Below are 23183 nucleotides of genomic sequence, written 5' to 3'. Positions count from 1 at the left end.
ACAAACTATTTTCAAGCAAGAAAAGTTTGATAAGTTTAAATTATGAAAGAATACATTTAAAACAAAAAGTACTTGGACACTTTCTGGATGTCAAACATTAAATTAATTGACTCACAAACTTAAGACTATACAAACTGCAGTCCATAAAAGGTTTCTAAACAAAATAAGACTCTAGGGAACTGATTTATAAATGTATGATTTATAAATGAGGTAATCAATGATGCATTGTGAAATGTCCAGTTTAGGGATCAGCTCCAGAGCTCTAGTACCCAACACAGTCCTCATGAGGTAATTGTTGATGTGTTGTGGAAAAACAGAATTACGAGAGTTGTCTCATAATATACTGTATAGCACCTATGCAGACTGTAACATTCTCTCATAGTGCAGCAGACAGAGATTGGTAGGAGATTCAGGTTTTGTATAGTCTCTAGGTTTGTTACCCAAGTTATCACTTATGTTGACATTTCCACCAAACTCCACCAGCAGCTCCACCAGGTCCACTCTCTCGGCCCTCACCGCATGATGCAGCGCATCTCATGGAACTTGGTGCCATTCCTTTGAAAGTATGAAAAAATTATAATGCTGAATAATACATAACAGTGCAAAATAAAAACAACATATATAAACTACACCTATAAAAAAGTGCCTCACCTGCATTTAGCAGCAGCAGGGCACAGTCTTAGTGAGCTTTAGCACAAGCAGCATGTAACGACGTCCCAAAGTAAATGTCAAAGACACTTTCTATGCTGCCAACTGCACAGGCGTGACAGAGAGGAGTACTGCCATGGATGGTGCGCACATCAACCTGCACACAGTTTTCAATGGTGAATAAAGTTTATACCTTAGACTTATATGCATGAATGAGTTTTGCAGGGTGGGATGTCTGATATTTATTAATTTAATTTTTCAGTGCCTTTTTATTCCTCCCATCTTCTCTAATATTGTTGGCTCTATGATGATTTGCTTATGCTCATTTATTGTAAGTCACCATTGTTGGGAAGGTTACTTTGGAAATGTAATACGTTACAGATTGCAAGTTACCCTATTTAAAATGTAATAAGTAGTCCAAGTATTTCAATTACTTTATTAATGTTGATTACATTTGATTTTCTAAATTTACATTTAGTAGACCCTTTCCAAAGCGACTTACAAATGAGGACAGTAGAAGCAATAAAACTTTCAAAATCATTCATCTCTTGAATTAAGACTATAATCATTGAATTTTAAACCACATCCACCACAAAATCAGAATTAAGCACCTACTGTATTTTTACTTTGAGATCATTCTGAAGTTAAATGCATATTTAAAATCATAACAAAAATATGGTAAATATTAATACAAGAAGTATTCAGAATATAATCGTTTTCATTTTCATAAGCAATTTAATTACACTTTTTTTTTCTCGGTAACTGTAACTGATTAGTTATTTAATTACGTTAACTATTTAATTACGTTAACTAGTTAACTAATTACTCTCCAACACTGAAAGTCACTTTGGATAAACGCCTCTGCTAAATGCATACGCAAATAAGAACATCACTGAAAAGAGGCCCTCATTAAAATATACCTTTGTTCCGTAACCCACCTGAGCTCCAGCCTCCAGCAGTATTTGAACACACTTTGGATGGGCTTGGATGCAGGCATCATTCAGTGGTGTGAAGTTATCCACAGACACGATATTAACTGATACTCCTGCTTCTATCAGCCAGGGTTGCCAGATTTTAACAGCAAAACCCGTCCAAATTGCTACTAAAACTAGCCCAATCGCTTTTCAGGAGCGATCCCCCGGTAAAAATCGCGTTGCGGGGGGTAAAATACACATTTTTTTGGTTCCGTTCCCCCTGGTAAAAGGAGCTAAATATCACGTTATTGGGATCGCTTAAACCCGCGAACATGAAAAACATCCTGCGGCAACAGCGTTAAAGTAGCCCAGTTCCGCGGACTTGGCAACACTGACATCAGCTGTTTTAACTGCAGAGCTCGACCTAGAGACGCAGCCTCATGTACCGGCGTATGGTCAGCCCAGTGACCTACAAATGTAATAATTTATTTCCTTTTAAGTAGGAATAGATCTAATGGGAAATATACTTCCACCGTCTATGACACAGCAATGTTAAACAATTGCAAAGACAGGAGTCTGTTAAGCATAAAATGCATTGATGTTAAACAAATACTCATCGCTGTCACCATAAAACGTTGACCTGGCAGCGGTGAGTTCCATAATTATATCTAGATATTTAACAAATATTACTCATATTGCATTTGCATGCGACCAACGTGCTTATAAAGTAAAACCGTTTTATATTTAGAGAAGCCGCCTGTGCGGTTTATGATTTGCGACACTACGGATTGAATACGGCAAATTCGCAAAGGATTCTGGGAGATGTAGTTCCTCCAGAGCGCTCACTACTGTACACTGGCATTAATTGTTTGAATATCAAAACATAACTTTTACTATTTTTTAACTTTTTTTCATAACTTTTTACAACAGCTTTGTTTTTGTAAAAAACAATTAAAAATAGAAATATTCGTGTTTATAAAATATGGATTATCAATATTTAACTATTAAAAATAATTGTAAGTGAAACGTAGTTAATAAATAAAAACACAAAGTCAATTTTCCACAAGTTAACATTTTTACTTTGCAGTACAGAAATCATTTAAGCCCCCATTCGTTCAGCGTTTGTTTTTGTTTTCTTTTTTAAAACATTGGTGACATTTTGCACAGGGCCCCGGTCATGTCAATACTGCCATAGACATTTTGGTCCTTGCTAACACATCAGAGCCGTTGAGGAGACACTGCCTGCTCCTCTCTCTGCTTTGAGGTGAAGGAGAAGGAGAGCTCCCTAACACACACTAGACAAGCAGATCCCAGACTTACAGTTAAGCAGCTTTTCCCACTGATGTGTGATAACCTCCATGTTGTAGCCTTAGAATCACGCATAACCCATCAGAAAAGAGATGCAAGATAAAGCTAAAAGAAACCCTGGCCCTTCTGACAAATAGCACAATTTACAGCTAATAGGGGGTCAGTTATGTCAAATCACATGAGCATATTGCAAAACGAATACTGTGTGGTTGGACACGGATTACATAAGAGATTATCTACACTGTGTGTGCTTGATACTTTGATCTGTAAACGAAATTGGAGAAATATTGCAAACTAAATATTCAGGATACTAGTTTAAGCACCAGTTGTAATTTGTAGGAAAATAGAATAATGAATAATCCCTGGAAGTTATTTTAGAAGTAGATAGATTCTTCTCAAAATAAAAATGTGTGCTGTTAAACCAGGCCAAACTCAAAACAGATCATTTTGCAATTTTGCAAAAGCAGATCCCCCTCCCCTTGACAGCCAACACCAGTACATTTTAAAAATATGCATTTCTTCATATCACTTGAATACATCTTATTTGGCATCTTTGGACTTTTCACATCCCATGTCTAAGCAGGTTGAGATAAAGATTACATGATGGAAACCGATTAAAGGGCGTTGATAAACAACCAGTGCAAAATGGATCTTGTTTCCTGATTATAAAAAGCAGACTGGCAGAACCTTCTCCCCCCCCCAAAAAATGCTAAATTTGTATAACGGTTAACATGAAATTCCATTAAGGGCAAAACATACGCTTGGATAGCCAGCTCGCCCAGTTTGGTTGCCATTTTTTTTTTCTTTTTCTTTTTTTAAATGTTAAGATTATGATCGTCTGAATATCTGATATTCAAGAGCAGTTGGAGCTAGTTTACTGGTCAGCAGCGTCTCCGAAGATGTCGTTCTTCTTGCGTTCCATTTCGGCAAAGTCAAACTCTGTGCCTGTCATTCGCTTGTAGATGTCTTTGATATCGTCGCAGGTCGTCTCGAAGTGGGTTGTGGCATCATAGGAGCGAGAGACAAAGATCTAGGTGCAGATAAAAACAAAACTTAGTACTGTAGTCAGTCTTGTATATCAAGTGAGCACAATGTAAACACTTACCTGGCTTTCAGATCCAACATCGGTTGGCGCAAACTGATCACTGATGCTCACAAACCTGCAGGAAGGTCACATACAGCACAAAATTTTCTTATTTATCCGATTGCATGCATGTCAAAGTAAGTTGTGGACATCAGTGAGTGCACACAAACGTACTTCTGCTCAACCGGTTCCAAAAGGTCCAGGGCTGGTTTGATCTCTTTCTCAGGGTCGTTGGTCTCCACAGTGGTGCTGACTATGGCTATGTATTTACCCTGGGCTGCCACATTGTGTGCGTAAGAGATCATGCACACATAGATATCTAAAAGGAAGAGATGATTTTAATGTACAATAATGTACCTTTTAAAATTTTGGGGTTGGTAATATTTTTAATGCTTTTGAAAAAAAACTCAATGCTCACCAAGGCTATTTTTTTTTAATCAAAACTAGAGTAAAAACAGGAATATTTTAAAATCAGGGTTCCCACACCTTGATCAACTTCAAATTCAAGGAGCTTTCAAGGACTTTCCAGGTCCAATACCCTCAGGGCGCATATTTTACAATCACTGTTATACATATTGATCATAACCACAGCTAAAACGTTTCCTACCAGTGGCCCTCCTTCACAAAACTTAACCTTCAGCAGTTTTATCATAGGCAGAATGCAAAATGTTTCAATAAAAGCATTTTAGTCAAATGTTATTAACCAACATTTCAAACCTTTAACCCACGGGGAAAATCAATCCATTAACAGTTTAAAAGTAGCCATAGGGAAAAGAAAAAAAAAATGCGGACTTGGCAACCCTGCATTCACCACGAGCTGCAGGAGTCAGATTTGACTGATCACGGGTTGAGGGGAGAGAGATGTCTGATTCAAAAAAAGATTTGAATACTCTGTGTACTGATAGCGGCTCCCTGATGCGTGAAAATTATTCAATATTAGAATGTTTGCAGGGAGCAGGCGGGATTGGATACAAAAATCACGGGAGCAGGCAATAATGGTCAGAAACTCAGTGGGAGCTGTATAAAGAAAACATTCCCTCGCAGCGCTCTAATACAAAAACGCACTGGCAACTATAGAAAGCAAAAGCCAAATTCCTGACATTTTGGGGAATTCAAAAATCCCGGCCAGACGCAAGGTCCAAAAAGAGGACATGTCCGGAAAAGAGGAAATACGGTCAATCTAACGTCATGGCAACGTACAACACAAAGTACCTCACGTGCAAAACACTTAATGTACCGCGTAAATGCGCATAACTAATGTAAATCAAGCAAGCTTGTTGGCGAAATAACACATTAGCGGAATTTTTTTCCCAGAAATCTTCTTGCACAAAATAAATTTAAGCACTTTCAAGGACCTGTATCAATGTATACTTATTTTCAAAAACTTTCCGGGGCCTTGAAATTTTTTTTCAGATTCACAAACTTTCAAGGATTTCAAGGACCTGTGGGAACCCTGTAAAATGTAATTTATTCCTGCGATGACAAAGATATATTTTAAGCAGCCATTACTCCAGTCACACGATTCTTCAAAAACCATTATAAAATGTAAATTTGGTGATAAAGGAACATTTCTTATTATCAGTGATGAAATATTGAGATTTTTGTTGAAAATCTTTTTTTTATAATTCTTTTCTTAAAAAACAACATAACAGAAATAATTTGTAACATCTTTTGTAAATGTCTTTACTGTTACTTTTAAACCAATTTAATGTTTCCTTGCTAAATAAAAGTATTCATTTCCTAAAGTCTAAATGACCTCAAACTTTTGAATGGCAGTGTATATATAATTATTATAATATTATTATATATGTATTTGTCAATTATATAAAATGTAAACAGGTGGCAAAAAACGGATACATGACAATATCTCAGATAAGCATATTAGGCCTTTTATGAATGTAAAAAATAATTACTTGCACAAATTAGAATTTTTAATCAAAAAATTGGAAAGCTACATGCCATTACTTTCTATTCATATTTCAATTCTTTATAAATTGAACTTCTAAAAAAATTATTTTGGAAATAAATTTGGTATCAAAAATCCTGTATATCACTTTGTTACTGTCAACCCTAAAATACACCAAATATAAAATAATATGAGATTAAATAAGGTAAGAGCCCATTGAACATGCAAGCACTGTGGCTTCCTGTCAAACTAACCATGCTTCCTGTTGACCTGGTTCTGAGGGATGATGATCTGGCAGGAGTTGGCATCGCTGGTGTTTTTGATGGGGTGGCTCATAATGCAGATGACCCGGATCACCTGACCCACTTTGTTGACTCGGTCCATGACATAGCTGGGGTCGCAAATCAGCTGCTTGCAGCGAGCGATCTGACCGAGAAGAATAAACAGCATTAAAGTCACAGCACATTTTAAGGACAAATCAGATTTCACAGCTTGCAACAGAAACTCACCTCTCCCTCAGATTTGACGCCCACCACTTTGCCGTTCTCTATAATAATCTCCTCAATGGGCTTGTTCAGCATGTAGGTTCCTCCATAAATGGCACTTAACCTGCGAGTGACAAAAATAAACTGCTAGTGTATTTACGGAGTACTGCAATCTAAGCACACTACACACAGACAGGTTTAAAAATGATGTGAATGTTAGTAGCAGAGGAATGGTTGGGGAAACTCACCTGGCGAAGCCTTGTGGCAGCTCTCCTAGGCCATAGAGAGGGTACAGATATGGACTCTTTCCATACCTCGCCAAAGACTCGCTGTACAACTTAATCCTGTTTATCGACTCTATGCAGGGCTGATCCAGGTAGCTAGACGGACAGACAACACAAACACCACATAAACAGGTTTCACTTTATAGAGCAAACAAGCCTGCGACTTCAGTGTATTAGGTGAACTTTCTCCAAAAAGTAGACTAGGTTTTGACTCACTCATCTGTGCGGTAGAGTGCAAGAGCGTGGCCGGTGAAGTCGACAACATCCTGCCCGAGGTCAAACTTTTTGTACACATCTCGCATGGTGGTCTTTTTTGGGTCCACTCCCTCCAAAGTCTTAGGGTCATTTTCATCAAAGTTGGCAACAAACACAAGGAACTTCCTGAATCGTCTTTTCTCGAAAAGTCCCATGAGGCCTAAAGGATAATTGTTACATATTAAAAGATTATATTTTTATTATGACAACATGTAGGGATGTATTTCAGGGACAAAACACGCCAGCATCTCTTACTTACTCTGCAAAAAAAAAAAAAAAAAAAAAAAAAAAAAAAAAAAAAAAAAAAAAAAAAAAAAAAAAAAGGAAATACTGAACCGTTTTACACAATTATTTCATTATGTTGCAAAATGAATCAATTGGGAAGTAGGGCGAGATGTCCATAATCATCATTTCACTGTAATTCCTCTTCTACTCATAACAGACCCACTCTTCCGTTCAGACCAGGGTGATTTTATTGATATATCATTCTAGTTTTTTATTAATAATTTACATGGTCTTTTATATTTTTTAAATTTTCTATTTAACTTTAATTTATTTAGTTTTAATTTTTATTTCCAGGTCTTAATACAGGGTTTGTACACATGTTTACCAATAAATTTCCATGACTTTTGAGACAATATTCATCACCTAATGTTCCATTATTTTACAAGCATAAAAATATGTTCAAATTATCACACAATGTAGCCTATGTGCAATCCTGCACCAGAATTCAGGACCTGATTAAACATAATTCTATTATGCAGAGTTTTGTGAAATAGATTTCCGTGACTGTTTCGTGACTTTCTGGGTTTAATTGTTTTTCCAAAACTTTTCGAGGCATGGAAATTGCGGATTTAAAATTCCATGACTTTTCCAGGTTTTTCATGACCGTACGAACCCTGTTAATAGTGCTGAAACTTTAATTTTTTATCTAATATTTATATTTTATTTAATGTCAACTTTATTTCAATTAACAAAACTTATTCAATAGTTTATCCTCAATAACTCTGATTCAGACAATAAAACACTCCAGCCTACTTGGCTATAGACTCTGCCTCAGATGGCAGGACCATGGGCTGCTCACAGCCAGTTCATGGACCATCTGATGAACAATGCATACAAAAATGGCAAAAGCTGGCTTGAAATCGCCAGTTTCAATCTGATCTTTTGCCAGGGCAATGGGAAAAAAGAAAACCCAGAAGAAAAATCTCTGCAGCATTTGCAAGACCTTGTGTTTGTTCCTATCTTTAGATTATCCGAATCGTAAAAATGTCACTAACTGGATGCCAGAGCTTCAGTCTCAGTGGAGGGCACTTTGTAGATGCTGCCCTTTTTGTAGACGAAGCTGCCTTCAATCACTTTGAAGTCCAGGTAACGCGTCACCTGTGTGATCAGCAGCATACGGACCAGCTGACCTATGAATGCGAAAAGGACACAATCATCATCCATTATATTCTTGAGGCATGACAGAAAATTGCTAAGCAACAGGCTAAGTGTGACTGAGGGATCCAGCAGCGCCTGGCGCAGAGCGATCTAGAATGTGCTGCTTATTTAGCTTGAGATTACAGATTCCAAGTGATGACTGAAATGTAAATGTAAAGTTTGATGTTGCTGCTTCCTACCGTTGGCCATTAGAAACTTGGGAATGAGGTCCACGTTCCAGTCGCGGCCCTTTCCCATGGACTCAGGAGGGCTGCCAGGAAGGCTGAAACGCTTGTACAACTGTGAGCAAACCAAGAGACAATGTTAGTGTCTGTGGAGATTTAGAGTAAAGTTGTGGTTTCAAACAGTGACTTACATCCTCCAGAGGAGTGATGGAGGCACTATCCCCTCCATAGTACGAGTTCCTGTCCATGTGCAGAACCTTCTTCCCCTTCACTGACATGATCCCAGACAGGATGCATTCCTAGAGGAAACACATGAATGCAGATTCAGTACAAGATATCTCAGACGTGACCATGATGACCCCAGGCCATTCAAAATGCAGTCATGGTTTGTGTAGTATACTGAATGCCAGTTATTTAGTGGTTGTGAGGCAGGATGCATCTCTGCAGAAAATAAAACTATACATTGCTGTCCTTGACTTTAACAAAGTATGCAGTTTTAAAGAACCAATCCAAACATATTGACATCCTGTAGGCATGCCTTGAAAACAAGTCCTAGCTCATTTTTGACTTCTTTTTAATGGTATTGTGGAGTAGGTCAAAGGGGTTCAGCAGATGAATGAGGAACTAAAACAGACAGTTTTACTCATCTTAAACTCATTGTAGCAAAAACAACTTAACCTAGTTACACCTGTGTGAACCATACAGCACTGCAGACATGAACATTCAACCCATTTAAGGGCCATAACTAGTATTATTATATAATATAAGCTTTTATTTTTATATTTTCATTTATTGGATTAAGATTTAGTAATTTTGTTATATGCTTTTGTAATGTATTTTAATATTTAGCTTCTTTATTTTTATTTCTGTTTTAGCAATTTTAGTACTCATTATTCTGTGATATTTATCATTTATTAAAGCTTTAAGTCAATTAATAAAAACATTTTTATTGGTTTTGTTAACAAAACTATAATAACATTTTTACAGTGCTTAAAACAGACAGCTTTGTTTAAAAAATGCTACAAAAAAAAAAAAAAATGTGACGAGCATGGACGTTTAAAGAAAAGGCTGAAACACTGTCCTCTCACAGGCCATAATAAATGATTATAAACAGCGAACCTACAAATCATGTGACGGAGTGGACTTTACACACAACAGATGCCATCGAATGCCACAGTTCACAATGACATGTACTCTCAAAGTGATTAAAAACAATAACTCTTTTTCCAGCAAGCAACGAGATTGTTTTCTTTATTACTGGGCTCAGAAATAATTTCACTGCAAATTTTAAGATGAGGTACGAAAGTTACAAAACCCATGGGAGTGGAGATGAGCCAAGTCCTTAGCATTACAAATATGTAAGAAAATATCTAAACAAGACAACGCCTGCTTTGCATCATACTGCTAAGCTAGAACAGGTCAAGATGGGATATCAAAATAAGATCTACTTCTCAGCGGATCAAAGCTGAATATGTGGCACTGTATTAGTACAAGCGTATATGTTTGTCCAATTATCAATTCACAAACTGTTTTGTGGAAAAATTACACCCAAACGAACCCCTCATGACTCCAAAAACAACTTAATTCAGATGTCACCAGATCAGCTCACGCCAAGGTGGTGGTTACCAAAATTTTTGGTCTTGGAAGAAAACAAAAATGCTGTTTTACACATCAAAAGCCAATTTGTCATGCCCACATAATCAATGTCCATGACTCAACTGCTCTCAGCTCAGAGGATGAGTTCATTTATAACTCAAGGAAAAATCTAGAAACAAAATGACTACGTACTAAATCCAAAGATCTTTTTAGCAGCAATAAGGGTTAAACGTTAACATTCGCTGTAAACTGTACAGCAGATCCACACGGCTGATCACCACCTGCTTCTCCTTACTAAAGAATCAGGCTGCAGTCACATGAAAGGCCCTAAGAAATGCTCCTGACATTTGTCTCCCTCTTTCATGGCGTTAAACACCTGCTGGGATCGAGCGTTCTGGCTTCAGATGACTCTATCAGCGACAGAAACCATCACGCTCCAGAAAAACACTTCTCCCTCTCTTCTGCAAGTGAAAGCTCAATCATCCACTATTTGATGTTTCTTTTGTTGTCGCATTTTCCCATCAATCCACTGTAGATGATTCATCACATTATGTGGAGAAAGAGGCGTCTACACAATACGAGACGGCATAGCTGCCAAAAAAAAAAAAAAAAAAGAGAAAACGGAAAGACAGTGACAAAGTAACAAGTGTTTTACTATAAAAGAATAACAAGCCAGTATAAGAGTTCCTATCATTACATGTTGTACAATGGGCAAGAACCTCGTGACAATTTTTCTATTAAAACTCAAGAGGAGTTTAGGCATCAATGCTCCTAACTTCCAGTCACTACACTGTCCTGCTCAGGCTAAAGGGATTATGCAATAAGCCATGTAATACCAGAGCCGTACTACGCTCAGGGAGACCATGGCCTCAGGAACAGCCGAGACAGGAACACTGTTGCTCATTTTTCGCTTGCATGCCACCCTCAGCTTGCCATTCTTGTCTGATTTGCAGAACTAAACAGAAGACGTCAGTCTCGGTTCCTCTACAAAGCGGACCAATGCATTTCTGGTTCTCTACTGATAGCCTAATTTACCTCTGCACAAAAACATTCTCTGTTTGCGTTCCATACTTCCTGTTTTAGAAGAAGCACTTTGTATAGGTTTCTTTAACAGTTTTACACTAACCCAAGCCTTTAGTAAAAGCAATGAAATATGAATAATTGATATCCACCATCAATAAAACGCAACATTGGTTTTAATGCACACTTGAGTCTGGCAGGGTTTATGAGACTACTAATGCAGGTTTATGAAGATGACATTAGATCTGTATTATAAGCATAAAACAACTTCCTGACTGAATGAACAAGCATATAAAGCATCGCAATGTAATATGTATTGAAGGTTTTCTGTTTCATTTGAGGGTGTGGTTGTTTACTGACCTACGTTGACGCAATAACTAATCTCAAAATTGGTTCACTGTGTCATTTAATTTTAAATAAAACTATATGAAAAAAACCTCCACTCTTAATATAACTATGAAGTCAAACTCTCGTAAAAAGAAAAACAACACCTCAACATTGAGGAAGCCTCTGGAAACATTATAGACTACGTTTTAAAAAGCAGATACAAATATGCATGCTAACAATTTCATGATTTTAATAATACTTAAAACAGATTTCTTTAACAATTAACATTAGAGAACATTAATTACATAGACACAGAACGCAAGCTGTGTAACGTTACGTTAGTTGGCACTGTCAAAATATGAAAGCCTCAATGCAAGCGAGCTATCAAAAATATCGCACTAAAATAATAAAACACAAAAGGATTGGTGCGTTATGAACCTGATATTAAACAACACGGAATTGCAATATGAATTGGTTTTGTGTAGTCACAAAACACCGTCAAATTTGTAACTGAGGCCTGTGAAGCAGCGTTAGCCGCGGATCTGAGCGCCAATGGATAACTACAACAGATGCTAAAGTTAGCATAGAGACAGATTAGCACAACCGTAGTTAGAATGAATGCCGATTAGCCTGAGGCTAACGCTAACATTGTTGCTAATTAGCATATCCGATAGAGTTTGACTGGCTGCTGATTAGCATTATGCTAAAATAAGCATGTTAGTAATTAGCCTCCTAACGTGAGCAGTACAGTAACAGCACCGCCTAGCAAGATCGAAACCGCCTCTGGCTGTGGTTTTTCTTTAGATATTTACATCATGTACGCGGAGTGTATTTGGATTAAAAATATTCGGATACCGTCAGCCCGGTTCCCAACACGATAACGTCGTATTCTTCATTCATTTTTCCTCGTCTTTAATCCCCTTTTCCTACGCGTCGGCCCGAAGAAAATGGAGATCTTGCAAAGCTGGAAATGAAAGAAGTGCGCTGTCACGTCACCCCCAGTGGGTGTGGCTGAAGTGGGCATGGCGCGCGAGTTTGCGCGTTCTAAGCTACTATTGGAGGACTGTGTTGTCAATCACAGTGAGCGAATACACCGCCCCTGATCACCAAACAGAACAGAACCGCTCACCTGCATAAAGTGGTGGGGATTTTGATTCATCCAAGTGACTCGAATCTTTAACTACGTTCATAGTATTTAAAATATTTTTTGTTACTTTAATTTCTATAAAGAATAACAGTAAAGCTAAGAAGATAATACACATATGACTCAATTTATAAATTGTATATCAATTTATATGGATGTTATGTTCTGTAACGGTTTACCCCTGATGAAAACGTACAATAAATAAATAAATAAATGACTAAAGTGACTCTTTCTATAGGTTACATCGTTATGCCAGTAGGTGGCGACAAGTTTAGCATCCTTGCGTTATGAAATAAATAATTCACCCATTGTCTTTTGTTTGTTTGTTTGTTTGTTTGTTTAACGCCATTCCCACCCAGTGTTGTTCAGATTAAACAAATCATCCAGTTCATTCAGACTCATTTAGTAAAGGGGACTTAAATGACAAAATCACAGATTTGTTTACAAGCTACCACAATGGCCACAAATGTGTACAAACTATTACCAAAACAGCTGCGATGCCAAGTTCGTGTTTAGGGTTTCATGTCACGCTTTTCATATGAAAAGACACAGATTCATAGTTATACCACATGACTTTCATAAAAGCATTTATTTTGTAACTTTGTGCCTCCACTTTTGCTTAATATTCATTGAAAGCAATGTTTTATTCATTTGACACAGATTCATTTCAAGACTCAAACACTTCTTTAATGTGAGGTTTTTTGGCATACTGTCTTGCTGTATTGCCAGTATTGTCTTCAGTATCTGTGAGTCCCAATTGTAGCAGCATCCTAACGGCGTCCACATGCTGCCCAATGCATGCCATATGTAGAGCTGCAAACCATAAAAAATACTTTCAGATTGTGTTCTAATAAAAATCCCAATTATGGCATCTCACTAAGGTGGCATTCAGTAAAATACACTGTAAAGTGTAATCCTACCTGATCTTCCTTTTGTGTCTCTTGCATGTAGATCAGCGCCCAGGGCAAGCAGTGATTTTATTGTGCTTGTGTGACCTTCCTGAAAAACAAGCATTGAGATCAAAGCCAGATTAAAAGAGGAAGTGTGTTTATCTTAACTGTGCTTCATGTTTAATGCAATAGATACAACCTTTGCAGCGTAGTGTAATGCAGTCAGCTCCAGTTTTGTGGCTCTTGAGTTTATATCGATACCAAGATTATGCACAAGGAAAGAAAGTGCTTCTTCCTGAGCAGTTACAGAGGCCTGGTGTAGGGGCTGCGCACCGAGAATATCTACAGCTGAGGGGGATGCCTAAACCAGATAAACATGGACATGCTCATATCTAGTATAAGAAAAACATTGTTAGTGAATTATAATGCAAATATGAGCTTACCTGGTGATTCTCAAGAAGCAGTTTAGCAATAGCTATGTGTCCATTCCTTATGGCATCCATAAACGGTGTGACTCCACAACTGTCCTTCCCATCAGGTTCATAGCTACAACTGAATTAACATGCAAACCGTGTGAGCAAAATACAAAGGTATTGTGTTATTCACACATACTCAAAATATGTTACCTTTGAAGCAAAACCTTGACTGCATCCTCACAGCCGTGCAGAGCGGGTGAGAAAAAAGCAGGTATATAATTGCAAATCTGGGAAATTTGGGGGGAAAAATCATTAAAAAAATCATTTGCTTCTATACCAGCAGTGTGTAGGGGCGTTCTGCCAGTCTTGCTCTTTGTCTTCCAGACCTCGGGTTTGGCCAGTAGGAGGTGGTGTATGATGGCTGGATCTCCTTCTCTGCATGCAATGTGGAAAGAGTTCCATCCATCCTTGTTCTGCAGCACTGGGTCAGCACCGTGATTCAGCAGCTCCAAAATGACATCGAGGTTTCGACGGGTACAGGCCATCATCAGAGGGGTCCTGAAGAGGATAGAAGTCATTTTTTGTTCAAATGCAGCAATGCTGCTCGAGAACAAATGGCAGTGTTGGTATTACTAAATAAAACATACAAAAATCATTTTCGCTAACTGAAGTAAAGCTAAAGTAAAATAAAATATAAATATCTGATGAAAAATTTAAAATAAAAAAATATGAACAAAAATCAGAAATGCTGGCTTGGCAACTAAATGAGATACGTTTGAAGAAGTACTAAATACAAAACTAAAACTGAAATAAAAAATAAGTTAAAGCTAAATAGAAATATTTTAATAAAAATAATTAAAATCACATAAGTACAACAAAATTACTAAAACTAAAATGAAAAATGAAAATATAAAAATAAAAGCTAATTCAAAATATTAATAAATATTATAACAGTGTATATATAAAATACTAAAATAACACTGAGAGCAAAAATATAATTAACTGCCCAAGCATGTTCTGTGTGGATTTATGTGCACACATGACAATTTTACAGTTTATACTTTTTACAGATTCTAACTTGTTTAATTTGTACCAATAAAAACGTATTTTTCATTTATATTTATACTTGTATATATATAATTCTTTAAGTAAAAATTGTATATTCCTTATGCATCTTAAATTGTATCTTTCATTTATATTTAATCCTTTTAAAATAATCTATTCACATCGTTTGTGATTAATGATGGTGTATTGTATTTGCCGAATTCATGAAATATTGAATATTTTTCAAAATAAATTTGGGTTAGTAAAGATGCATTAAAAAGTGTTATTTTATTGTTATTTATACTATTATGGTATTTATTAATATTTTGATTTAGATTTAATTGTAATATTGTCATTTTTAAGCTATCTAGGTTTAATTTATTTTTTATTTCAGTTTTAGTAATGCTATTACTGAAACGTATTTCAGCATTAATTTAACATTTATTTTTTATTCTATATTTATATCACATAACGACATTTAAAAAAATATTTAATAATAACAACATCGCTGGTATTAAATTACGTATAAATATATACAAACAACAACAGCAAAAACAGTATTTTGCACTCAGCTGAAAAATATTTCCTTCGAGCCGGATTCGAACCAGCGACCTAAGGATGACAGTGTGAAACCTCTACAGTCCTCCGCTCTACCAACTGAGCTATCGAAGGCGTTGAACTGTAATTTGCTTCCTGATACCATATTCCATCCACCACATGCAATTATTCAAATCAATGATTATAACTTACCAGTCTGCTTTCTTTAAACTGTCTATTTTCGCTCCCCTGGCAATGAGGTACCGCACACACTCATACTGACTCATGGAAGAAGCCTCATGCAGAGCTCTCTTGTAGTCGTTGTTATACACCTCAATGTCCATGTTGAGCTCCTCTACTAAATAACGCAAAATGTCCACGTGTCCATGTCTGGCAGCATAGTGCAGTAAAGTATCTCCAGATTTCCCAAAATGAGTATAGATGACAGCCCGCTTGTTGACGTGCTCACTGAGTTGCTGTCTGACTGTGCACAGCTCTCCATGTTGAACTGCTTTGATTAAGGGCTTTAATGTGCTTTCTTCCTCCATTTAGCTCAATTAAATCCTTCTAGGTAGACTGCTTAAAGGAAAAAAAAATACACACAACAGCGATGAATTACTAGTGAAATATCAACAAAACCTCCAATGTTCTTACTGCATGGTCGGACATAATTTGTCGACGACATCACCGCGTACTTCAAAATAAAGGTCCCACTATTAGTCACACCTTTTTATCTTTGCAAAATATAATATTCTCATAAAATATAAAACAAGAAAAATGAAGCAAATTGACAAAGCAGTATATTTTACTGCTTACCTGTTCTTATGTTTCTTGCTACCCACAAACTACTGGTAGACAGACAGACAGCTAGAGTTAGACAGACAGACAGACAGACAGACAGACAGACAGACAGATAGATAGATAGATAGATAGATAGATAGATAGATAGAAAGATAGATAGATAGATAGATAGTAAGATAGATAGATAGATAGATAGATAGATAGATAGATAGATAGATAGATAGATAGACTGACAGATCAATACAGTAGACAGAAAGACAGACACAGACAGATAAACAACATAAATTTAGTAGACAGACAGACAAACAGACAGATAGATAGATAGATAGATAGATAGACTGACAGATCAATACAGTAGACAGAAAGACAGACACAGACAAACGACAGATAGATTCAGTAGACAGACAAACAGACACAGACAGATAGATAAACTGACAGATAAATACAGTAGACAGAAAGACAGACACAGACAGATAAACAACATAAATTTAGTAGACAGACAGACAAACAGACAGACAGACAGACAGACAGACAGACAGATAGATAGATAGATAGATAGATAGATAGATAGATAAATAGATAGATAGATAGATAGATAGATAGATAGATAGATAGATAGATGTAAAAGTGGCTTACAAATAAATTCACTTCAGGGAGAATTTTACATATATCATTTAATATTTAGACTTGGGGCATTATTCTTTATTACAGCACAATTTGCATAATTTATCAATACCGTTTGTGTACAACCACAAAAACCATGACAGCTGGATTTTTTTTTCATCAGTTTACATTAAGTGGAAAACCAGACGGATTATACAAGCATATCTTTGTACAGTCAGCATACATATTTAGATCTGATTAATTTTTCATAATCTTTTTCTCTTTTTGTAAATAGAATCTGGACACAAAAATAGTATGAACAAACCACCAACAAAACATGCAACATCCAAAGTGAAAACACCACACGTTTCCTGATTCTACTTGGAGTCAGTAAGGTCAACATCTGCTCTTTATTATACAGGGTTAATTCTGTGTCTGTTGTGCAGGTCAAGTCCAGTCCAGTCCAGCAGAGGCAAGCATGGGGAAAGCTTTTACCCTAGTGCATGTACAACATGTAACACACAGATCAAAACACAGTCGCTCTGCTTCTTTCCCTCACACATGCTCTTCGCTGAACCAGAAAACTAATACAAGATCCTATTTGTACAAAAAGAAAATTATTATTTTTATTTACACGTTTTATTTATTTTATTTTGTATCATTTTTGCAGAGGTGAAGGAGTTAGTGTGGCGAAGTGAGATTGGAGCATGCGCGGATTATTCAAAGGAGGCTGCGCTGGTTACGATGAATTCATATGACGAACTGTTATATGATGCTTGTTTTCCCTCATCTAGTTTGTAAACATAAAAAATTATAACACATTCCGGGAGATCAGAATATATAGTGAACGCTGAGCATCGTATATAAAGCTGAGTGCAGTGAGATAAAGTGATGAGTGAATGATGAATATGACCAGTTTGCTATGATCCTGTAAACACAGTTTGTTATGTACATTTCAATTCTCAAAACTAGCAGTTAAATAGTTGAGTAGGTTAATCAACACTACGTTTTTGCAAACTCATTACATAACCTCAAAATAGCAATATAAAATTAATTAAACAAGCATCAAGCAAAAGACAACCAAATATATAAAAGCAAACATATTTAGGCCTACCATGTGGAAAAAAACATTAAAAAAAAGTCCTCATACGTAATGCTTTATCTGTCCTCCTACCACTTAACAAGAAGTACATCAGATGTATTTTCATTTGCATAGAATAACATACACACAGAACCTGCGGATTTTGGTAGTTTGGCACAGGTTAAAGGTTGACTTAACCCTTAACGCTGGATGTTTGAGTGAATATCATTAAGTGCTTGAGCTGTAAAATGGCTGGGCTATGTGTTGTAAGGTTTGAATCCACACATCCCAAGTTTAAAGGCATAAAAACCAATATAAGAACAACATATACGTAACACTAATGGCATTTGATTTAAGTGTCTGCATTGTGAAATTGCCACACTTTGCTGAAAGAATGAGATGGTGCACTCAGCGTCTAAATGTGTCCTTTTAGACATGTAAACTGAAAAGAAAATAACAGTTAGCCAAAATGATCGGTTAAATAAAAAATGTACACATTTTGATGTCATCACCCTGATCCTCACTGTTATCGCCTTTAAGCTGAACCTGCTTAGATCAAAGATCAGCCAATAACTTTTAAGCAAGGCTTTTTCATCGAAACCTGAGTGTTTAGGAGTTTGTTTTTAAATAAAACATAATATCAACATTGTATAAGCAATATGATGTGGACAGAGACTACACTGACCCATTCAAACTCTAATCCTTGAGTATTTATGAGAGACAGATGCGTATGAGTTTGTGTGGGGGATCGACATTGTTGGACTTTTTCAAATGGCAGGATGTTTTTTTTTTTGACGAAAAAGCTACCAACCGACATTCGTAAAATGCTAGACACAAAGTGCAAATCATATAACAGTGCTGGATTGGACATTTTCAACTGATGCTGCTGCATATCGGAAATATTTCGTCTGTCACGTTCATCAAATGAGATAGCAAATCATAACAATCAGCGAACACTTTCTGTTCAATTTCCCATTCATTTCTGTGAGTCATATTAGACCCGGCAGTTTTCTTAAATGTTTAAATTCTTTGTAATTATCTGCTTCTTGATTCCTAGAGCTCTGAAACTGTATCTCTTGACTTTGATGAATTTAGTATCACACAGCGAAAGATGAAAGTGTTATAATAACCATACTGACACAACGAGTCATCACAACACCCAATAAATCATATTTCATTCATTTAAATCTGTCTATAATATACCATAAAATACTCTTCTAATCCATTGATAATATGCTTTAAATATCAGTTCTTTCAACACATAATAACATCTGAAAGGGAATGCAAAATAACAATAAATATCTAAAACAGAATTTGTCTCTATCATACAAAAATAATGTATATGATATCCGTCTCTATCTGTAAATAATGCACAAACGGGATAAATAAACTTTCACTCTATTTGCACTACTAACTGTCTGTTGTGGCCCAGTGTACACATAATATTATACATACATCGGTATAAATGTGTGTCGATAAGTGTGAGCGATTGTGAAAGTGCATGTACACATATACGTATGAACATTGTGTGACTCTCTGGCTCAATTTTTTGAGCTTTTCCCAATGTAAAGATCTGCATCTTGTCAATAAGGGTCAGATCCTTTCTGTAAACACCATTATACACCTGTTTCTCCATGGCTTGGGTTAACACAATCACATGTGCCAGTGCAATCGGGAAGCTCCCTGTTGCGGCCCTCCAAATTCAGCTCAGTTTAGTCTCAAAGAGTGTGGCAGGGATGTGCGACTCCGCTGCCTGTTCTGTCCTCGCGCCTCATCCGACCGCCGTCTTTAGGAGTGGATCTGAGCTGTGCTGGCCAGCAGCTTGTGCCAGCTCACCACCCGTTTCCGCAGGTCTACCTTATCCAGCCACACATAGGCTTCACCGATTAGGGTCTTCTTTACGAACTTGCCTCCGTTTGAAACAAGAAAGAGCTGCAAGGGTTGGAATAAATATGAATCACATGACTTCAAGTTGGGTAACATTTTAACACCCTAGTGCGTTGATTTTTGGTGTACCTGAATGGAATGACCTGTGGGGTTCATGCAGAAGCGGAAAGTTTCGTTAAAAGACGGTTCGCGATCATGACGACACACTCTGGTTTTCTTCTTGATGATTCTTTTCTGAGTGGCCACATTGACCACATAGAGCTTCACATACATGTCTGTAAAACAACACCAAAAGCTCACTCAAGTCCTGTTTAAACAGCATTTATGGGGAACATTGGGGAAGCTTACATCAATAAGATAATGTGTATATCAACATATATGTGACTCTGGACCACAAAACCAGTCGTAAGTCACACGTGTATATTTGTAGCAATAACCAACAATACAGTGTATGGGTCAAAATTATCGATTTTTCTTTTATTTCAAAATGTATTAACATAATAAGTAAAAATCATGTTTAGTGGAGATATTTTGTAAATTTCTTACTATAAATATACCAAAATAAAAAAATTTATTAGTAATATGCAATGCTAAGGACTTCATTTGAACAGCTTTAAAGGTGATTTTCTCAATATTTGGATTTTTTTGCACCCTCAGATTCCAGATTTTCAAATAGCTGTATCTCAGCCAAATCCTATCATCAATGCCAAATACCAGACATCAATGGAAAGCTTATTTATTCAGTGTTCAGATGTTTTTTTTTTTTTTTTAAATTGACCCTTATGACTGGTTTTGTGGTCAAGGGTCACATATAAATTAGATGGTTTTTTTGTTTAGGGTGAGTTATAATTTTTGGATTCTTGTTTTGTTTGATGGGAGGTTTTATGGAGAATTTTATTTTTTTGTTATTTTTCTGCACTGTAGGATCTCAAGCACCAGGTGTTCTCCCTCTGTCTTCATCTCCTTCTTCAGGGCGATCTTTATCTCCCCCATCACCTGAGTCTTACCTAAACGGGCAGTCACAGACACAGACACAGACACAGACACGTCAATATAGCAATTCTTCTTCCTATCTGTTATCTCTGTATCTCTTTCTCCCACATTCTGTGTATCTCTGAGCATGAGGAGCATAGAGACAGTGATGAATAACACGGAACAGGAAATAGATGAATCCAGGAGGAACTATTATTCCAATCTTATTTCAGTCATAGATAAATGATAATATATTATATCGTTCAAAAGTTAGCAGGCAGTAAGATTTTGTTTTTAGAAGCACTTGGGAGTTTTATTCAGCAAGGATGCATTAAATTGATCAAAACTGATTTCTATTCATCAAATAATCCTGAAATAATATTCACAATATTTCAGTTTTTATTGTATTTTTTATCAAATAAATGCAGAATAGGATAGCATAAGAGGCACCACAAACTTTTGAACTGTACTGTAGATAAAAGTATGATCTAATAAAATTATACAAATTATACAAAAATCATAATATATACAAAATACTGTATATTGAATTCAACTTCTTTGGTGCCACAATGTACTCCAAAATACCCTGCTATTGACACAAACATGCACAAATAATCACAAAACCACACAACATCCCATGCAAACATTACCCTCTGTATCTCCATGAGCGGATTTTACAGCTTCTGTGCCGTTTGGAATCTTTCCACTAAATAATAAACAACATCAGGTCAGAAAACGTGTGGAGTGCCAAGAAAATGGAGGGATTTGAATAAATAATAAACAAAAAAAAAAGCAGTCTAGATGCTACCAGATAAAACCATGAACCTGTAAATTATTTCAAATAAAATATGACTGATTTGCAAATATCATAGGAGTCATATGCAAAGCACTCACAATCTGGGAACCTGGAAGATAGCACTATCCACCGCATTGGTCCCATCCTCTTCATCCAACAGGCTAAAGGCACTGCCACTCAGACCGCTGTCCAATGAGGCTGCAGTAACAGGAGCATCACCAGATCTATGGCTGCGGGACGCTGTTTTTGAAGTGGACTATGTGAGTTGTATGAGTTAAATTAACTACTACTAGTTTGCAACTGTAAACTATTCATTTTAGGGGTAGATATCCACATATCCACTCCCAACACAAGCACACACGTACACGCAAATAGATACTGCTGGCAACATTTAAAGAAAGCATGACAGCACTCCAAAAATGAAAGGAAATATCACAGACAGAGATATGCTAAGCAGACATCAGATGACAGAAGCAAAAGCACAGACACAACAAATTAGACTGTTCATTAGTAAACTGTGTGTTTGAGTTTTGTACATTAAGTTATTCCATTATGCTAATTATGTTAGCATTACGCTAAGTTTATTTTAATTGTGGTTACTTATGATTAATAATATTTTAAATAATTTTTTAATGTTGATGCAGTGTTTGACTGAGAGTGATGGTGATGGTGTGATGTGGGATGCATGATTTAGGCACGTAATTCATGCACACAGTCTTTTCTAAACAGATTCAGCAATGATAACGCTAACACCAGGCATCTAATGACTCTCTCAGGATGGTCAGGGGGTCGGTGCTCCCTCCTAGAGTTTGATGCAGTTGAGCGCTACTGTTCTGTCCCCTGGTTTTAGGGAAGCACGTTGCTGGACTGTTGAATAAGACTGAGACTCGCTGCATGAATTTCCTGTGAAGTGGAAGGGGGAGGATTCCAGTCGAAAGTGAGCATCACTAGGTCCTAATCGCTCAAAAAACTTTGAAGGTCGCAAAGCATGTATTTGCAGGACAAGCGTCACTGCTACTCTGTTGTGAATCAGTAATGTAAATTAAGGCATGGTCATACCAACACAAATTTTCGACAGGAAAAATCAGCCTACATGCGGTTTTTGTATGTTCAGACCAATCTCAAAATGCAATTTCACTCTCTGTCAGTAGGTGGCACTTACAGCAAAGCTTTTATATTTAAGGGCTAGTTCCCCCAAAAGGGAAAATTCTGTCATTAATTACTCACCCTAATGTCGTTCCAAACCTGTAAGACCTTTGTTCATCTTCAGAACACAAAGGAAGATATTTTTGATGAAATCCGAGAGCTTTCTGACCCTGCATATACAGCAACGCAACTACCCCGTTCAAGTCCCAGAAAGGTATTAAGGATAATGCTAAAATAGTCCATGTGACATCAGTGGTTCAACCATAATTTTATGAAGCTACGAGAATACTTTTTGTGTACAAAGAAAACAAATATAACTATTCAACAATTTCTTCTCTTCTGTGTCTGTCAATGCGTATTCATGAGAGTACCACAATGCATGTGTGTGATGCTGCAGACGCAGGAGCCAGCGCTCTGACATAGAACACGGAT

The 23183-nt window shown here is 36.7% G+C and overlaps 3 protein-coding genes, 1 long non-coding RNA gene, 1 other non-coding gene and 1 pseudogene across 16 annotated transcripts in view; all 6 read right to left on the bottom strand.

The window, feature by feature from the left end:
* Positions 1 to 314: 314 nt before the first annotated feature.
* LOC109057863 lies at positions 315 to 2922 on the bottom strand (annotated as a pseudogene).
* Positions 2619 to 12427, bottom strand: LOC109057883 (rab GDP dissociation inhibitor beta-like). Its single transcript, XM_042721874.1, has 11 exons — positions 12290 to 12427; positions 8683 to 8790; positions 8507 to 8606; positions 8165 to 8299; positions 6846 to 7044; positions 6594 to 6725; positions 6370 to 6469; positions 6115 to 6286; positions 4129 to 4273; positions 3976 to 4030; positions 2619 to 3900 (listed from the first exon to the last, which is right to left on the bottom strand). Exons 1-11 carry the CDS (start codon positions 12332 to 12334, stop codon positions 3745 to 3747), a joined length of 1347 nt encoding a protein of 448 aa, XP_042577808.1. The 5' UTR covers positions 12335 to 12427; the 3' UTR covers positions 2619 to 3744.
* LOC109073076 (ankyrin repeat domain-containing protein 16) lies at positions 12334 to 16180 on the bottom strand. The gene is made up of 7 exons (XM_042721875.1): positions 15679 to 16180; positions 14225 to 14442; positions 14095 to 14140; positions 13912 to 14020; positions 13668 to 13829; positions 13499 to 13577; positions 12334 to 13391 (listed from the first exon to the last, which is right to left on the bottom strand). Exons 1-7 carry the CDS (start codon positions 16011 to 16013, stop codon positions 13246 to 13248), a joined length of 1095 nt encoding a protein of 364 aa, XP_042577809.1. The 5' UTR covers positions 16014 to 16180; the 3' UTR covers positions 12334 to 13245.
* On the bottom strand, positions 15513 to 15600 carry trnay-gua. The gene is given in 2 exon segments: positions 15513 to 15548; positions 15564 to 15600. It is a non-coding gene; the product is annotated as a tRNA-Tyr (tRNA).
* A 742-nt stretch (positions 16181 to 16922) lies between the features above and the next one.
* On the bottom strand, positions 16923 to 20284 carry LOC122137005. The gene is made up of 2 exons (XR_006154511.1): positions 19967 to 20284; positions 16923 to 19882 (listed from the first exon to the last, which is right to left on the bottom strand). It is a non-coding gene; the product is annotated as an uncharacterized LOC122137005 (long non-coding RNA).
* A 438-nt stretch (positions 20285 to 20722) lies between these two features.
* LOC109073077 (protein piccolo-like) overlaps positions 20723 to 23183 on the bottom strand; it is a 48843-nt gene continuing 46382 nt past the window's right edge. For 9 of the 12 annotated variants that reach the window (XM_042721869.1, XM_042721866.1, XM_042721861.1 and 6 more), the window contains 3 exons: positions 21704 to 21845; positions 21460 to 21515; positions 20723 to 20844 (listed from right to left, as the gene is read on the bottom strand). In XM_042721869.1, the coding sequence (XP_042577803.1) occupies positions 20732 to 20844; positions 21460 to 21515; positions 21704 to 21845 (311 nt within the window). In that variant the 3' untranslated portion in view covers positions 20723 to 20731. The remainder of the gene's footprint in view (positions 20845 to 21459; positions 21516 to 21703; positions 21846 to 23183) is intronic. The other 3 variants (XM_042721863.1, XM_042721870.1, XM_042721867.1) reach the window with 1 other exon arrangement.

The sequence above is a fragment of the Cyprinus carpio genome, chromosome B4, assembly GCF_018340385.1.
Source record: "Cyprinus carpio isolate SPL01 chromosome B4, ASM1834038v1, whole genome shotgun sequence".
Taxonomy (NCBI): Eukaryota; Metazoa; Chordata; class Actinopteri; order Cypriniformes; family Cyprinidae; genus Cyprinus; species Cyprinus carpio.
This window is presented reverse-complemented; position numbering and strand designations above follow the sequence as displayed.

Coding starts and splice junctions, on each gene's coding strand:
- LOC109073076 (XM_042721875.1), bottom strand. CDS start 16,013: ATGGAGGAAGAAAGCACATTAAAGCCCTTAATCAAAGCAGTTCAACAT. Junction 14,141..14,224: donor CAGAACGCCCCTACACACTG/CTGGTATAGAAG, acceptor CTTTTTTCTCAC/CCGCTCTGCACGGCTGTGAG. Junction 14,021..14,094: donor GTCAAGGTTTTGCTTCAAAG/GTAACATATTTT, acceptor ATGTTAATTCAG/TTGTAGCTATGAACCTGATG.
- LOC109057883 (XM_042721874.1), bottom strand. CDS start 12,334: ATGAATGAAGAATACGACGTTATCGTGTTGGGAACCGGGCTGACG. Junction 4,031..4,128: donor TTGGAACCGGTTGAGCAGAA/GTACGTTTGTGT, acceptor ACCTTCCTGCAG/GTTTGTGAGCATCAGTGATC. Junction 3,901..3,975: donor ATGTTGGATCTGAAAGCCAG/GTAAGTGTTTAC, acceptor ATCTGCACCTAG/ATCTTTGTCTCTCGCTCCTA.